This window comes from Arabidopsis lyrata (assembly GCF_000004255.2).
Source record: "Arabidopsis lyrata subsp. lyrata unplaced genomic scaffold ARALYscaffold_8, whole genome shotgun sequence".
Lineage (NCBI taxonomy): Eukaryota > Viridiplantae > Streptophyta > Magnoliopsida > Brassicales > Brassicaceae > Arabidopsis > Arabidopsis lyrata.
Window position 1 is genome coordinate 17,588,538 of NW_003302548.1, and position 17,190 is coordinate 17,605,727.

Genomic DNA, 17,190 nt, shown 5'->3' on the forward strand with positions numbered 1-17,190 from the left:
AAACCAAGTTGGTTCGTATTTTTCACTTGGATTTAAATCGAATCGGTTCAAAAAAATTTCTTTAGGACCGAACCGAATCATGTGAAATGGAAAAATCCCACCTTTACTCACACACACAGAGACAAATGATTGTGAATACAAAGAAGAAGAAAAATAACCGATTTTTGTTGAGATAAGACGATTCTGCAGCAAAGACATGGTGTTCCGTGGCGACACGGTGGTGTCCGTAGCTCATTTATCGGCGGAGATTTTTCAGCGATTTCGCTTAATTCCACAATCGGATCGAATCAGCAGCGGAGAGATGTTGCAACTCGTTTGTTGTTTTCCGCTACAGCAATTGGGTCGATTCGTTTTGTGGTTCTGGAACTATATCTGTGTTCCACCTCCAGAGATTTTATATTTTGATGGTCGTCGTGATGATGACGATGATGGTTATGGATCATCTTCGTCTTCTTCGAATGTTACTCATCATCATAATTACTATCATCTTCATTTGGAGTGACCAAATTTCCGATTGTTGTTGATTGTAAAGTTTTTACTTTTCCTGTTTTTGTATAGTGAAAGTTCTTGTTTTGGTTATTGGGTTTCATTTCTTGGGATTGTTGGATATAATCAAAGTGTGGTTTTTAAATCATTGCTTATAGAATCAGAGAAGATGTTGAACATTTGGTGATGCAAATTTAGTTTTAGGTTTCATCATCTTGAGGAGTCAAAGGAGCTTGCTTTGATCTATTACTTGTCCATATTATCTAGCAATTCGAGTTTATTCTGTTTTTCGGAAGATCGATTTGACCTAGGAATGTTTAGTTAGTGGAATTAGGAGGGTGGAGATTAAGGATTTGGAATTGGGAGATATATGATTGTAAGTAGGAGGGGTGTAGATTAAGGATTTGGAGCTCATCATAATGAAGTTTAGCTAGGATTTCAGTCTTTTGTCGATAAATAGTATTCGTGAAGGACCTATAAGGTTAAAGGGCATAATCCTTAGATGTGATCTATGGTAAGCATACTTTCATGTTATCAGAAACTGTTGTGGATGATCAAGTTCAAGGACTTTCTTATTCTTGTGTGATTTTACAAGATCATTTGTTGCAATACTGTGGACAGTTTGCTGTGAATTATATGTTGCTCAACCGAAATGACGAGTGATCTCGGGATAAGGCAAGGTACATTTATCAATTCTCTGAACTCTCTTTAGTGTGTGTGTGTTATTTGGAATTGAATTTCATTTGGGCTGATTTTCTAGTAAAAGTCTCAAACCTTTTGTTGCATATGTTAGAATTATGATGATGATGATGATGTGTTATTGTCAAAGATCAGACATCAAAGTTTGAGATCTCCTACTAATGTACTTCTTGCTGGTCTTCTTCCTGCAGGTTGGAGAAGTTTTCTGGAATCCAGTTCAAGATTTTGTTGTCATTTTTCTTGGATGAAATGTCTTTGTACTTAAATTGTAAAAGTTTTCAAATCTTGAGAAGATTTAATATTTCTCTTAATATCTAATCCTTTGTTTTCTTCAACTAAGGTGTTTATTAGAATTTGTTTTTGTTTCACAGAAATAGATGTTTTCAGTTTTTCTATGTGGTGCTATGTTTCATTTCTTAAATTATCTAGGGTCAATAAAATTTAAAACCATAAAAGAATAGTTTATTAGTTTTGTAGCATCTATATATACATTTTTGGATCACAATTAGCAAATAAATCCTGAAGTTGATAAGTATTTACAATGGCATGCCATTAGCATTAATTATTTAGATTTGTTTTATTTAAGTAAAGATTTTTAAATGAAATTCATTTCTCATATATTTAGCAAAAGTCTCTACAAAATCTTTCTTTATCTATTTAAGTAAAGATTTTGAAATCAAATATGTTCTCAATAATTTACCAAAAATCTCTACACAATCTTTTTAAAAATCTCGACTTAGTTAACTTCTGATTTTTATCTGCAAAAAAAAAAATTAATAGTAACGAGTGATGTAAAAATCGGGAATGTTGATATTACAATTTCTTCTACTTCTTTTTTTTTTTCATATAATGAAAATTATTTTTTAGGGATACTTTCTCAAAACCTCTAAATAAAACAAAAAGTTTCAAAAGATAGCTTCTCTTTTGGCGGGTCGACACGCAAACCCGCAACTCTCTACCGGCTTATCCGCATGAACCTGCGACCCGTAGTGGATAAAAATTTTATTCCAAAAAAATAACAAATGATGTTTAATTTTACGGAACGGGGTTATATGGTGCAACGGGTTTAGATCGATATTAATATTAAACAATATACTATGGATGAAATCTTAGAATTAAAAATCAAAATTTAATTATAAAATCAGAAACACTAAACAAAATAAACAATATTAACAAAACAAATACAACTTAAAATTTTGCTAAATAATTTTTTAGTTATAAAAAAATCGACCCGCGGTGTACCGCGGGGTAAAATCTAGTTAATAATTTGAAAATCAAGTATGTAGGAAAGAAAAAACAAAAGTAAACCATAAATATCCTTCCCATTTAACTTAATTACACAAAATGCCATTGATCTAATAAATTATTTTCCAATGTAATACACCGGTTACACTGTTTATGAACCGCTCGCTGACACTGTTCATACAAGACCGATAATACTATTCATCAGATGATATAGTTAAACATTTGTTTGTTTAGTGTGTAACTATTTGGTTAACATGCTAAAACATATGATATCACGATAAATTTACATATTATGTGTTAATTACATGTTTATCGATTTAAATTATGAATCAGTACTTTTTATTTATGTATATATCAGTTCAATAAAAAAGAATTAGTCTTTCTGTTACATCATGAACATGATAACAATTATAATAACATGTTATATAGAATGTTAACGTGCTAACATATTTAATATCTGAATAATATTTATATGAACATGATAAAATAGTCGATATGGGTAATATTTATATTAACGTGTAACTCATATATAATATTTGCTAATAATAATTAATAACAATGTTACCCTGATAACAATGAAAATAATAAGTTTTCTCACTTTATAGAAAGCTTACAAAACAATTACAGTGGCGATTTGCTTTTTCACCGCCGCAGATGCCGAAGATGGAGGATTATATTCGATTTTGCCGATCAACAAAATTTGATTGGCCATTGTAGATCTGGTTCTAGCGATACTTTGCCAACAACTTCGAGGATTTTGGATTTCAAATTCATATGAGGCATCAAAGATTAGTGGATAAGAGTTGGTATGGTGGCTTGCCAGAGATGGGACGAGTTTGATGTTGGTGCTTGTGACGATCGATTGATGCGTCGGAGTGCCCAGAATCGAAGGAGAAAACAACGATGAGAGAGGTTTCACAAATATCTACACAATTATTTTGTAAGGTTATTTATGTCAATTTACACCAGCACCGTAAACTACAATAGTACATAAATGTGTCAGTTAATTTTGGATTCGTCTGAGGTCAGATTGTGGTAATACCCAATTATCTACACCAATTATAATCAATTAACACAAACTGGGAAATCTCTATACTATTAAAAGAGAAGTACAAATGAAAATGGGTGGGGTTAAAATCAGAAAATTGACCCGAAATTCTGAAATCGGATCTTTGAAATTTTTTTGGAATATAAATTCAAATTAATAATGAAAAATCGAATTAAAATCAAATATTTATGGAAATCAAATAAAATCTGATTGTACTTATGGTAACTAATAATACAAGCATATTCCGAACAATATTATATATTAATTACGTATAATAAATTTGTTCATATATTTTTGGGACTAATTTCATAACAATCAATGTTTTTGTCATTAATTTCGCTCATTTTAGCCAATTATCATTAATTGAAAGATATTTTACTTGCTTCTAAAGATTTCTAGAAAATTTATCACAAATAACCCATCTGTTTTATAAATTAAATTGATATTTTTATTTTGGTCGTGTAAATTAAATAGATATTTTTATTCTGGTCGTGTAAATTAAATAGATATGAAATCCATGTAACTAATTTTAATTTAATTAGATTAAATCGAAATTATGATATTTTCATACCTATAGCTTACCAAAGAAGTTTAAATTTCAATTTATAAAGATTTCTTGAATATGATTTTAGAATTTTTCAACAAGATGATAAGTATTTATTAAATTTTGTGAATCATAAAAAATAATAATTAATTTTCAATCATTATACTTCATCTTTCAATCTATCATCTAACAAATAAGATACATATTCTATTATTTCTATGTCCAAACTTCATTTTGTTGTATGACTAAATAATATTCCAATTAGAACTGTCAAAGCGAGTTGATTCGTCCCGTTAAGTCCGTTTTGCGATAGACAAAAAATATTTTGACTTGTAGATAGTCGGTCCACACGACCCGCGGGTAGCATATATGAAATACAAACCCGTCCCGCGAATGTATGCGGATTTGCGGGATTGTCCATAGATTTTGTTTAAATAATTTTAAAGTAACCAAAATTTAAAATACTACTAAAATAAATAAATAAATAAAAATACTATTAAAAGTTTGTTTAAATTACCACATGTTGAATAAATTATAATTTTATCAATAAATACTAATATGCGGGTCCGATCCTAGTTTTATTGTGAGTTTCATAGCTAACTGAATCATGTTTATATATGTTTCATAGCTAAAAGTGGTAACTGAAAATGAATATAATTTGGGCCAGCCCGATAAAGAATGGAAAAACCCCAAAGTGATTACCTAAAACAAATAAAATTTGGGCCAGCAGGCCAGGTCTCTGCCAATGGGGTCCAATTATACGGATGCAAATGCAATAGTCTACCTGTGCATTTCTTCAGAAGCTCTCGTGCTTACGAAAACTTACTCATGAAATGATGAAAACACGTAACATCTATAAGATTCCACAATGACGAATCACGAAATTTTGATACATCCTCGAAAAAGATCCACAAAATCTATCTGATGTAAGAACACTGCACTTATAGATATGGCCAGTCATGCTAGACAGTTTGTACTGACTGGTTTTTTTTACTTTCCCTTGTAATATTATTATATTACTGTTCTCAGGATCCACTTGGACATTTGTCCAAAATAGTCGAGGACAAAAAAGTATTGAGTTGTGAAAAGAGACATTTTCCAAAATTGCCTCAAAGTTGTGTGTTTATTTATATATAATGAAACCAAAAAACGGCAATTCTTTTTAAGAAACCTGGTGTAACCAACGGTCTGATTAGCATTGAGGGGATTTTCTGGATATACTGAACCGTTTGATGGGTAATTTTGGTTAATTAATCACTTGTTTGTTTAGTGCACGCACGTTATTATAAACTTTTACTAGTAATAATTATATAAATTAAAAAAGTAGAAAAGACAAGGGTGGTGATTAACGAGGATGATGGCCAAATTAGTTAAGACTTTATTTCTTTAATAATCAGAAAGAAACATGAAAAAAGCTCATCTTTTCTACTACCTAACCTACTCAAAGCTATCTAACCAAAAAAGTAGTATTCCCTCTGTTTCGTTTTAATTGTCGTTTAAGGTTTTTTCACACAAATTAAGAAAGCATTAAATTTTCTGTTTTACTCTTTATTAATATATTTTATAAAAAATTTCATTGGCCAAAACATTAAAACTGTAGGGATAAAACTGGAATTTTCACCAAACATTTGCATTGAAAACCTAAAACGACAACTATTATAAAACAAAATTTAAATCCTAAAACGACAACTAAACTGAAACGGAGGGAGTAAGATTTTAATTACATCTCATAAATCTCGTTCTTCATACTATTAAATTTACTGTTGACTTTTAGAAGAAAATACACTATAGAGTTCTAGCATTTTGTTGTCAGCTTGAGTTTTAGCATTTAAATTGATTAATTTTTTGGTTTTAAACTTTGAAAGATAAATAAAAAGACTTAAAATTGCATATTACTCCACTTGATAAAGCCTAGATTTATTTATTTACCAAGTAAAAATCTCTTTATTGTGGGAATCTCATAATGATACTCTCTGCTACATACAGTTTGACTGACTCATTGGATTCCCCACCGTTCGTTAGATCTTTCTTCCGTCTTTTACCTGACCTTCATCGATAATATATAACGCTACGCACCGTACACGTGTCATCGATCGTAACCAGATAAACACCGTCAAAATATAAACGGCGATACCATTTCCCTTGTTAACGGCGAGCAAACCGAAACAGAAGAAAGAAGACCAACAGCTTCATCGGGAGACAGAATCTTGTGTCTGCTTCCCCATCATAATACTACCATTTTACTTACTACTCCATTGATTGAAACTATTTGTAACCAAACAAAAGACAAACATTATCATTACGAGGCAACTCTCGTATGTATTGTAACAATATCTATTTTAATTTAGCTCTCAAATTACACCACTACAATAGATGACTCCATGTTTTGTTGTGGTAAAAAATGTGTTCAAAGAACATTGATTCTTAACCTAGACTAAATAAAAACGATGATCATTGAACTACCATTACCTAGTTTATTAGTAGTATAATTTTATGACCAACCACACTATTAATGATCAAATAACTTTTACGTATAAGCTGCTTTATATTTACTTATTTCTTTGTCATTTTAACATACTAGCGTATTTGGAACATCCATCTTAACTATAGGTGATAAACAAAAGCTAAGTATTAGTTGTTTAATAATCTGTGTAGCTAACAAAAAGCAATAAGCTATTCGACCAGTAGTATGATGGGTCAAAACTCAGAAACAATATTTTTTTGTAAGACTACTGATAAAGTTGATACTTTTAGCAGAGACCTTTGTTCTCGTTTCTTTATCTTATCTTTTAATTTAATAACATCGTTCGATACGATGTTTTCAGAATTTATTCGTTTTCAAAATTATAAATTTAACAGAAAGAAACAATAGCATAAAGAGGAATATATGCTTGAAAAGTACGCAAATATTTAATTTTTGAAAACATCATGTTTCTACATAGTATGATATTATTGGTTAGATGCAATTTAATGCAAGGACCATTTCATATAGTAAAATAGAAAGGGGTAAAATTGGAACCTTGGTTAGTCGCTCTTTGGAGCGGAGGCTCGTGAAATTTTCACAAGAAGTTGCATCGACAATCTCGCCATGACTCATGGGCTCCACTCGCATCTTATTTTAGATTATGTTTTTTTTCAGATTTTGTTATTTCAACAATTTTGTAAGATTAATTATAAAAAGTTATGTTGTTACGCATTTTTAGTTAAATAAAGCCATTTTTTCCTTAATGATTCATTTTATTCACCAATTTCTTAAAAAAAAATCTGGAAGAATTATTATGAAATAATCATTTGAATACCCATTACCTCAAAAAATCATTATTAATCAAGCCAAGGCTGACACTTTTTTTTACAAAAAAAGGTTTTCGAATAATCATTCTATAGACGGTTTCGTATTCGTAATATTTTTAGGGGCAGTAACATAAATTAAAAAGGTTGGTCATTACTCATTAGTTGTCTTTTAATTACCCAGAAAATGTTTATTTAGTGATAATTAAAAGTAGAGAGGGAGAATATGTGACAAGAAAAAAAGAGAGAGAGAGTGACAAAAAAAGTGGAGACTTTTCATCATCAAAGGAGAGAGAGTGAGAGACCCACTTCAAATGTCATTGCAGAATCACTGGTGTTAGTGGTGGTGGGTTACAGAGTTAGAGCTCTCTACTACTACTAGTAGAAGAAGAAGATAATTATAAAGGTGCTAGCTTTTTCAACACTTCACACCAAATAAAGCCTTTCCCTTAAGATAACTGAGAAGCACTACCCAAAAGCTTCTTCCTTTCTAACACACTCTCTCTCTCTCTCTGTCTCTTCTTCTTGGCTTTAGACTTAAGATGGGTGCTGCAGCGCATTTTAGCAAGGAGAGGGTTTTCGGAGGGTTTCTGTTTTGGTTCTGCTTTTGGGGACTGCTCTCTCTAACATGCGCAGGGAGACTCAGTGTTTCAAAGCAGAATCTTGAAGTGCATAAACACTTGAATCGATTGAATAAACCAGCCGTTAAGAGCATTCAGGTTCTTGAATCTTTTTTCTCTTAATCTCCATTTTCAATTTTTGTCTTTGTTTGTTTGGCTGTTACCAAGCTTAATTCGTTCAGTAATACAGATTTTATGTGTGTGGAGATGATTACTTAAAAAATCCCTAAATGTTGGCTTTAATCCTTCAAAGTTTCCTGCAAAGTTCCTATTTTTTTCTTGGAAACTTTGGTTTCATTGTTTAGTTGTTACTTGTTAGTGAGAAAATGTAGGAAAGTTTGGAACTTGTGATAACTATAAGAAAATTTTAACAACACATTGATTTAGAATTTCTCCTATGTTGTGTGTACAGAGTCCAGATGGTGACATAATAGACTGTGTTCATATATCTAAGCAACCAGCTTTTGATCATCCTTTCCTCAAAGATCACAAGATTCAGGTAAAAAATTTCAGCATTTGCCTCACATTCACACTCATTGTGCTTATGTCTTAACATATTGTGTGTTTTTAAACAGATGAAACCTAGTTACTCTCCAGAATCGTTGTTTGATGAGAGCAAAGTGTCTGAGAAACCAAAAGAGAGAGTCAATCCAGTAACTCAGTTATGGCACCAGAATGGAGTGTGTTCTGAAGGGACAATACCAGTGAGGAGAACAAAGAAAGAGGATGTCTTGAGGGCGAGTTCTGTTAAACGTTATGGGAGGAAGAAGCACCGGTCTGTTCCTCTGCCCCGATCTGCTGATCCTGATCTTATCAACCAAAGTGGTCATCAGGTAGACTTTTGTGATCTTTACCTATATAACGATGTGTTGTGTGAATTCTTGATCTAAAAGAGTTCTCTTTTGTATGTGCTTTTGATCTGGTATTTGTTGGGGATCTAGCACGCCATAGCATATGTGGAAGGAGGCAAGTTTTACGGGGCCAAGGCGACAATAAATGTATGGGAACCCAAAGTGCAAAACTCTAATGAGTTCAGCTTATCTCAGTTATGGATTCTTGGAGGTTCTTTTGGTCAAGATCTCAACAGCATTGAAGCTGGTTGGCAGGTAAGCACCTATATAATGTCATAACATTTTAGCTTAATCTCAATTACACTTGTGTTCTTAGCTTCACTGACATATATATCGATTCAGGTTAGTCCAGATTTATATGGCGATAACAACACAAGGCTTTTCACATACTGGACGGTAAGCTCAGAAAAAAAACTGAAAATCTTTCTTCACTGAGAGTATAGTATGCCTTTTGAGCTAACATATTTTGTATGGATATGTCTTCTTGGAACAAAACAGAGCGATGCTTATCAAGCTACTGGCTGCTACAATCTCCTTTGTTCGGGTTTTATACAAATCAACAGTCAAATAGCAATGGGAGCCAGTATTTCTCCTGTATCTGGCTTCCATAACCCACAATATGATATTAGTATCACCATTTGGAAGGTAAAAACCAGTTTTTATTTGTTAGAGCTCCTCTCAAAGTACCATTTCTTGTCAGGGCATTCTTCAAAATCTCATCTTTTTACCTCAGAACTGCAAACTTTATGGATCAATGATTGCGTCTGATGAATCAACCTGGTTTCCATTTCTCGAGCTTCTCTCAAGAACCACCTTTTTCATGAAATTCTTTAACATAGCACCATTTTGTCCTCAATGATATTATCTTTATGGATCTGTGAGTGTATCTGATGAATAAAATCCGATAACTCCGGAACATTTTTCTTGTAGGATCCGAAAGAAGGTCACTGGTGGATGCAGTTTGGGGACGGGTATGTGTTGGGATACTGGCCAAGCTTTCTATTCTCATACTTAGCTGATAGTGCATCAATAGTAGAATGGGGTGGAGAAGTAGTGAACATGGAAGAAGATGGTCACCACACAACCACACAAATGGGAAGCGGTCAATTTCCTGATGAAGGGTTCACGAAAGCGAGTTACTTCAGAAATATTCAAGTCGTTGATAGCTCAAATAATCTGAAAGAACCAAAAGGGCTCAACACTTTCACTGAGAAATCAAATTGCTATGATGTTGAGGTTGGTAAAAACGATGATTGGGGACATTATTTTTACTATGGAGGTCCTGGAAGAAACCCTAATTGTCAGTAGAAGATGAACAAAAGAAAGAAGATGATTGAAGATGTAGAGGAACACTTGTGCTGGATTTTTCCTTATTATGTGAAGTGTGAAAATATCGTTTTTGTTGATTTTTCCTTACACTTTACTGTGTGTGTGTGTTTTTACCTGGAGACTATTTTGATTTTTTTTGGGTTTTGATTAGGTTTTTAGTTTTGGTTTTGGGGTTTAAGGTTTTTATTTGTTACTTGAGTTGGAAGTGAACAAGTTTGTCTTTAGGAAAAAAAAAAACTTTAGTTTGTAAGTGTGAAAGAGAGAATTAGAATTCAAGTAGGAGTGACCTTTAAGAATTTAAGATACGAAGGTTAAGGACCTTTGGGTTGAGTTAGAGTATTTCCTTTGTGGCCTTTTGCTTATGATGGAGGTTTGATTCATTGTACCACCTAATTATCCTGTTAATCAGTGAAATGTCATTTCAACTTTAAGTGGGTAATGAATAATGATGATGGATGTCAAAAAATTTGTTTATCATAAATAAATTTAAATAATCATTATTAAGCTGTTAAATTTTATAAGTATCAAATATATAAGCTGATAATAATGTTGGAGTTAAATATTGATACGCCGAAAAATTGATACGCCAAATCGAGTATCAATTCACTAATAACGAAATTAAAAATGGGAAAATAATAGAGAAAGAAAAGAGAACAATAATTTGCGGGAAAATGGGTTAGGCCAAATCATGTTACTTGGAGCACATGGAACCATAATCCAATTTCCATCTTCTTTACCTATAAGAAACAACTAAACAGCTCATTGCATCTCTCATATCTACTCATTTCACACACCAAATTAAATTTGTTAATCATTTTTATTATGGACAAATCTCATACAGATGAAGTGTACCAAGAGAGGAAAGAAGATCATTTGGAGAAAGAAAACAAACATTCATTGAATGAGCACATTGGAAAATATGAAACCTAACTCTTAAAATAGTAAACAATAATAGTTGATTATTTTGAAATTGAAATTACACTATGATGATTGTAGAAGATTAGTGTATATACTTGGATATTCTATAACAAATGAGAATATCATATTTACAGATTTTTGAGTATGGGAGTTCGACTTCATCTTCTCGCAAAAGTTTGATGAATCCTTTAACAAACAAAATTTAGTTTGCCGTAATTGATTAACAATTATACCGTCCAAAATAGTGCGCAGTGTTCTTTCCAACTATTTCTTTCTTTTTGCAACTATTTATTTACATGGTTGATGAACTAAAACCTTACGTGTCATAGATCAATTCCATAGTACAACATAACATATTTATTATATAACATTCTAACGATTAAATTAAATTTTTAGTGGGATATATAATAAACATTATATATTAACATCATTAAATTTAAATTATTCAATGCGTTGGTGTAAAGTGACATGTACACACTTGGCCTTACATGCGTACTCGTGTATATAAACACTAGCAAATGTAATTCACTAGCCACGCATAAAAAACAACAATAGGCACCAAAACCTCTTTTCTTCTCTTCATTTGCTCTCTCCAAGTCTCAATTCCAAAGCAATACTAACAATGGAGGCAATGAAGATGAAGCTTTTCGTGACGGTTTTGGTGGCAATGATAGCGTTCTCTACCGTTCAACAGACGGTTGCAGCGGTTGACGCTCCCGCGCCGAGCCCTACCTCCGATGCTTCCTCATTTATCCCTACTTTCTTTGCCTCCGTGGCGGTGATGGCCTTTGGGTTTCTCTTTTAAGAAGTTTCTTCTTTGCTTTTTATGTTTTAAGTAAAATCAACTAATTAATTGATGTTTAAGTCTGATCTTGTTTGTGTCTCTTTGAGTTCTTGACATCTTGTAGCTGATTTTATGTTGGTTATGTTTGATGTATCGTTGTTGAATTTGACTCATTCGATTCGAATATCAATAAAATTTCTTATTATTATTATTTGTCTATTTTATTTCTTTATTAAGAAACTAGATTATATTAATCGGAATCTTAATCTTAAAGCAATATAAAGCTACTAATTTACTTTCCTTTTTTCGGAGTGAGAGCGACCAAAAAGCAAATACCTTTTAAGCTTTCACATGGCATATTTTTGAAGCAAATGTATATATTTTTGAAGATATGGGCACAACTCCTAAAATTTTTAATCTAAGTACACTTGCTCGATCTAGTACTGGAGAGAATTCGCAATATGAGAGTTAGTAAACACATAATTCAAACAAAAAAGTTCTCAAAGTCTTCATAACATGTAAGGTTTAAGTCAGAAAGCATTGCAAGTTTAAGTCAGAAATATACAGGTTAGTATTTCAAAAATAGTAAGTTTTCAAATTAATGTTCATAGGAATTTGATTTGCAGTTGATTGATTACTGGAAAACATTTTATTGTGATTGATAAATAGAAAACGTCCTTACATTTGGTTACAAAACTTTTGTTTGTGGACAGATCCATATATCATATATCAATCAAAATTAAGCAAAACTCTCTTTTTTTTTCTTCTTGTTTTTCCTTCCTTATTAAACTCGTTAAAATAATTAAGTAGTGAAAATTCGTTTGGGATTTAGATGAAAAATTGTAAGTTTTGTAGTATTTGACTTTTTCTATTAATTAATTCCCAAAAACAAACAGAAGCTAAAAATAATCGCAAAAAACTATTGGCAGGGTAATCGGCCCATTAGTTTAATTTAATTGGGCTAACTTAAGGCCTTCTTTGATAAATGGAAACTACAAAAAAAGAAGAGTAAAGTTACTGATGTTAACTACTCCAATTAGGCACCGACATAAGTAAAAAAGGAAATTAGAAAAAAGTTACGGTTAAAAAAAGGAAATTAGAAGAAAGTTACTGTTAAAGAAAAAAGGAAATTAGGCACCGACATAAGTAAAAAAGTGTTTGTTATAAAAGGAAGCTTATCAAAGAGACTCAACAGAGACATAATTTTCTCAAAGTTTTGATTTTTCCTTCTTCTTTCTCTGTTTCGTATGTTTCTCTTGATCGAATAATTCATAACCGAAGAAGATTTGTAGCTGTGATCACTCTAAGAAATCTTCCAACTCTCTTGATTTCTAGGGTTTCTGTCGATCGAATCATTCATGACCCGAAGAAGATTTGTAGTTGTGATCACTGTAAGAAATCTTCCAATTCTCTTGATTTCTAGGGTTTCTAAATTTCACTATTATCAGTTTTCTTTTGTTTTGGTTTTGAAGCGGCTTTGGTAATTTGAAAACCAAACGAATCGCGACTCTGCGTTTCAAAGTTTTCTTTGAATTATTACAAACGGTTTGGTTTTCGTTTTCTTTGTTTTGTTTTTGTAGCGCTTTCGATAATCTGATAAAGCGTGAAATTGTTTATATCGGTTGTGGTTTGTTGCTCTGTGTTTTTCTGTTTTGTTTTGTTTGTTTTCTTTCTTGTTTTGTTTTTCTTTCAAACCCAAGAGAGATCACAGACACTGAACTATTAGTGCTCTGTCAGATTCTTTTTTGGGGACATTATCCCGTCGAGTTTGGACCCGTATATTCTTTAGACCGAGACTGGAAACCAATCCTTTACCCACGGCTTATTTTTGGTTTCGGTTTACTGGTCAAAGATCAAGTTACCCACGGCTTAAAAGATCATCAGTCTTTAGACAGAGACTGAGATTGGCTTATGTTTGGTGGAAGGAAAATGATACCCACGGCTTAAAACAATAGTCTTTAGACTGAGACTGATTCGAACATTGATCCTTCATGGTACCCACGGCTTGAAAATCTCTAGACATGGATCATGTTCGGTTAGTGTTTCAGTCTTAAGACAAAGAATTAGTACCCACGGCTTAACATCATCAATCTTTAGACAGAGACTTGATAGTCGGAAAAACCAATCCTTTAGACAAAAGATTGGATTGTGGTGGAAGGAAAATGGTACCCACGGCTTGAAACATTAGTCTTTAGACTGAGACTGATTCGGACATTGATCCTTTTTGGTACCCACGGCTTGAAAATCTCTAGACATGGATCATGTTCGGTTTGTTGTTTCAGTCTTTAGACAAAAAAACAATACCCACGGCTTAAAACATTATCAGTCTTTAGACAGAGACTGAGATTCAAAAAAACCAATCCTTTAGACAAAAGATTGGATGGGCTTATGTTTGGTGGAAGGAAAATGTTACCCAAGGCTTGAAGCATTTGTCTTTAGACTGAGACTGATTCGGAAATTGATCCTTCTTGGTACCCACAGCTTGAAAATGTCTAGACATGGATCATGTTCGGTTCGTTGTTTCAGTCTTTAGACAAAGAAACAGTACCCACGGCTTAAACATCATCAGTCTTTAGACAGAGACTGAGATTCGAAAAAACCAATCCTTTAGACAAAAGATTGGATGGGCTTATGTTTGGTGGAAGGAAAATGGTACCTGCGGCTTAAAACATTTGTAATTTGTCTTTAGACTGAGACTGATTCTGACATTGATCCTTCTTTGTACCCACGGCTTGAAAATCTCTAGACATGGATCATGTTCGGTTTGGTCTTTCAGTCTTTACACAAAGAAACAATACCCACAGCTTAAAACATTAGTCTTTAGACAAGACATTGTTACTTCTTCAGTCTTTAGACAAAGAAACAGATCACTTTGGATTGGTTTTAGTACTCACAGCTTCAAAATCCAATCTTTTGACCCATGGCTTAAAAAAATTTTAGACAAAGAAACAGATCACTTTAGATTGGTGTTAGTACCCACGGCTTCAAAATCCAATCTCTCTTCACATTCAGAGAAGTAGAGTCCACTCTCACCAGTTCGTCATTTGAGAATTGAGATAAACCCTAAATTCCGAATTGGTTTTCTCAAACTGGCCCATGAACCAGATTACCAGACCTATCAGCTCTTGCGTCATAGATAGGGACAGATTGGTAAAAATACAGACATATAACAAACACCATGTACAAGCCTGAAGGCCAAATCCACATTAGTTTCTGTAAGGATGACATAATAAGCTAATAAGTAATAACCTTATGGAGTTATGAAATAAATCCACATTAGTTTCTGATATTCTACAAAACCCAAAAGCACAAGCAAGGATAAGAAGCTATAAAGCTATCATAGCTTCTGATATAAATCAACGTTCAACTAAATACTGGACAGTTTCAACACTAAATTTCTTCAGCCATTGTAAGCTCACATGCTCTTGAACCCCTGGTTGCAAATTCCAAATCGTCAAACACAAGTGTGCTAACCCTGATTCGGTCAGGGCAAACAGTTGCGGTCACTAATCGCCTTGCGTTCTTCAAAATATAAATAGCCACTTCTTTCTCTCCTTCGGTTCCTCCATAGGCTGTCCACTCAAAGGCTTTGAGATGGTACAACACACATTCAGGAGCACAACTCGGTTGCATCCAGCAAACCTTGTCATCTTCCTCAGGATTCCAGTTGCTCTGTTATCAAGTGATGTAGCAATGCATTGCATCAGATTCGACCTCTAAATGGGAAAGCAAACATGAAATAAGCCTCCATATAGGAATTTTCCCTCTTAGGGTAATAATGAAAGTACCTGCCCATCGTCCAATACATCAAGCTTGAGAAATTGTAGTACTGGGGAATGTTGGAGCACATGCATAAGCAAATTCGACCAATTCTCACCACATCCGCGGAACTCCAAACGCACAAGCTGAAAAAAAATGCTACCAATAGGATAATGTGCCTGCAAATGAAACAATATGTAAGTGTGTTCGAACCACATAATAAACAACGGAGAACACGAAATACCTCATAAGCTAAGGTTAGAGAAAGACGTTTGACAAAGGTAAGAGATTCCAAAGCATTCCCTTTGGTTTCCATAGTATGAACTTTTGCCTCCACAAGCTCTGTCAATTTATCGGTCACATTAACTTCACCACACTCATCTACAATATTCAACTTCTTCAAAGAACGGGAATGTATCACAAACAAACTATAGTTAGGCCCAGACTCTTGTAATGTATTCCTAACGGTTAAACTCGAAAGAGAAGCCACATTAATGGTGAAAGTCTCCACATTGTCGTCACTACAACTTTCTACAACCAAATTTTCAAGAATAGCAGAACTGGATATAAGCCTAATGAAAGATTTCTCATCCGCGTACTTGACAGATAGAAGGCGTAACGTCTTGAGGGATTGAAAGCTAAACCGAGAAGGAACTTCCAAAAAGACAACATTTTTGAGTTCCAAAGTCTCGAGTGTATCACATCTAAACAGCCTACTCGGCAATCTTATAAGGCAATGTTCTGACTCAAACCTTATCTTAAGATCATGCACAAAACGATCAATTGCAAATCTAACCCACAATTCAATCTGTGAAGCGCTACATGTAGACTCTCTGCTAAGACGAAAACTTTCTAGAACTGGTGACTTATGTAACAGCAAAGTCCCAAAGACAAAATCCGACGACAACTCTTCGCAGTAAACCTGACCGTTCTCCTCATCATCAACCCAGCAATCTTCAAAGTTAAGTCGTGGCAACAATGTCCAAAGAGACAACCATCGTTTTGACAAAATGGTTGTAGACACTGCATCTTTGATTGGGACAAATGACAGTATCTTGATGAGCAAATCATCCGTCAACCCACTAAAGCTGTCCATATATTCTTCACCAACCCCACAAAGAACTTGCTTTTTTACAAGTTTCACCTGTCAACACCGGAATCTCAAAATCCCAAAAGATAAAGACTTTTTCGACTTAAATTTATCCTGGAAACAACAAGAATACGAAAGATTTGTGAAATTTCCAAAGGGTTTCGGTTTTTACGAAACAAATTCGAATTATAGCCGAAAAATACCTTTGTAACTTCTCCTCCTTACACTCGACGAAGCAGAGAGTTCACAGTCGCACACACTCACTACGCACTAGTTCGTCATTTGAGGTCAAGTTAAACCTAAATCCTCAAATTGATTTTTTCTCCAATGTTTGATAAACCGAACCAGGAGCGAACCGGATATAGACCATTCCGCAAATGGGTTCATACCGTTCTTGAAGGCCTTGTACCCGTACCCGATCGGTTCTTTTTTTTCGGATATCGGATCTATTCGGGTAGAGGGTCGAGATCCATTTGGGTACTCTAAAAATTCGATTCGGGTTCGGGTCGGTTCGGGTATTTTAATAAAA

At 33.6% G+C, this 17,190-nt stretch overlaps 4 protein-coding genes across 7 annotated transcripts; 3 read left to right on the forward strand and 1 right to left on the reverse strand.

Annotated features, from left to right (window-relative positions):
- The first annotated feature begins 106 nt into the window (after positions 1-106).
- LOC9300537 lies at positions 107-1,520 on the forward strand. Of its 2 annotated transcripts, XM_021016156.1 has the most exons (3): positions 107-1,000; positions 1,108-1,166; positions 1,377-1,520. In XM_021016156.1, the coding sequence occupies exon 1, from the start codon at positions 197-199 to the stop codon at positions 500-502; it is 306 nt and encodes a 101-aa protein (XP_020871815.1). In that variant the 5' UTR covers positions 107-196; the 3' UTR covers positions 503-1,000; positions 1,108-1,166; positions 1,377-1,520. The 2 variants fall into 2 exon arrangements, with proteins under 2 accessions (XP_020871815.1, XP_020871814.1); XM_021016155.1 differs by having other exon boundaries at positions 107-1,166.
- A 6,015-nt stretch (positions 1,521-7,535) lies between these two features.
- Positions 7,536-10,536, forward strand: LOC9300538. Of its 2 annotated transcripts, XM_021015623.1 has the most exons (8): positions 7,536-7,716; positions 7,846-8,029; positions 8,343-8,429; positions 8,506-8,763; positions 8,872-9,036; positions 9,124-9,177; positions 9,280-9,426; positions 9,712-10,536. In XM_021015623.1, exons 2-8 carry the CDS (start codon positions 7,853-7,855, stop codon positions 10,087-10,089), a joined length of 1,266 nt encoding a protein of 421 aa, XP_020871282.1. In that variant the 5' UTR covers positions 7,536-7,716; positions 7,846-7,852; the 3' UTR covers positions 10,090-10,536. The 2 variants fall into 2 exon arrangements, with proteins under 2 accessions (XP_020871282.1, XP_020871283.1); XM_021015624.1 differs by lacking the exon at positions 9,712-10,536 and adding an exon at positions 9,515-9,705 and having other exon boundaries at positions 7,560-8,029.
- A 1,013-nt stretch (positions 10,537-11,549) lies between these two features.
- Positions 11,550-12,021, forward strand: LOC9300539 (arabinogalactan peptide 14). The gene has a single exon (XM_002864417.2). The coding sequence runs from the start codon at positions 11,651-11,653 to the stop codon at positions 11,831-11,833; it is 183 nt and encodes a 60-aa protein (XP_002864463.1). The 5' UTR covers positions 11,550-11,650; the 3' UTR covers positions 11,834-12,021.
- Positions 12,022-15,018: 2,997 nt separating this feature from the next.
- Positions 15,019-17,020, reverse strand: LOC110230014 (F-box/FBD/LRR-repeat protein At5g56420-like). Of its 2 annotated transcripts, none has more exons than XM_021031544.1 (4): positions 16,865-17,020; positions 15,816-16,775; positions 15,601-15,750; positions 15,019-15,484 (listed from the first exon to the last, which is right to left on the reverse strand). In XM_021031544.1, exons 2-4 carry the CDS (start codon positions 16,665-16,667, stop codon positions 15,203-15,205), a joined length of 1,284 nt encoding a protein of 427 aa, XP_020887203.1. In that variant the 5' UTR covers positions 16,668-16,775; positions 16,865-17,020; the 3' UTR covers positions 15,019-15,202. The 2 variants fall into 2 exon arrangements, with proteins under 2 accessions (XP_020887203.1, XP_020887208.1); XM_021031549.1 differs by having other exon boundaries at positions 15,816-16,715; positions 16,865-17,019.
- Between the last annotated feature and the right edge of the window lie 170 nt (positions 17,021-17,190).

Excerpts from the sequence above, each read along its gene's own strand:
- LOC9300538 (XM_021015623.1), top strand. The coding sequence starts at position 7,853 with ATGGGTGCTGCAGCGCATTTTAGCAAGGAGAGGGTTTTCGGAGGGTTT. Across the intron at positions 8,430-8,505 it reads TCAAAGATCACAAGATTCAG|ATGAAACCTAGTTACTCTCC; the intron begins GTAAAAAATTTC and ends GTTTTTAAACAG. Across the intron at positions 9,427-9,711 it reads TTAGTATCACCATTTGGAAG|GATCCGAAAGAAGGTCACTG; the intron begins GTAAAAACCAGT and ends TTTTTCTTGTAG.
- LOC9300537 (XM_021016155.1), top strand. The coding sequence starts at position 197 with ATGGTGTTCCGTGGCGACACGGTGGTGTCCGTAGCTCATTTATCGGCG.
- LOC9300539 (XM_002864417.2), top strand. The coding sequence starts at position 11,651 with ATGGAGGCAATGAAGATGAAGCTTTTCGTGACGGTTTTGGTGGCAATG.
- LOC110230014 (XM_021031544.1), bottom strand. The coding sequence starts at position 16,667 with ATGGACAGCTTTAGTGGGTTGACGGATGATTTGCTCATCAAGATACTG. Across the intron at positions 15,751-15,815 it reads CTCTAACCTTAGCTTATGAG|GCACATTATCCTATTGGTAG; the intron begins GTATTTCGTGTT and ends TTTCATTTGCAG. Across the intron at positions 15,485-15,600 it reads ATGTATTGGACGATGGGCAG|AGCAACTGGAATCCTGAGGA; the intron begins GTACTTTCATTA and ends ACTTGATAACAG.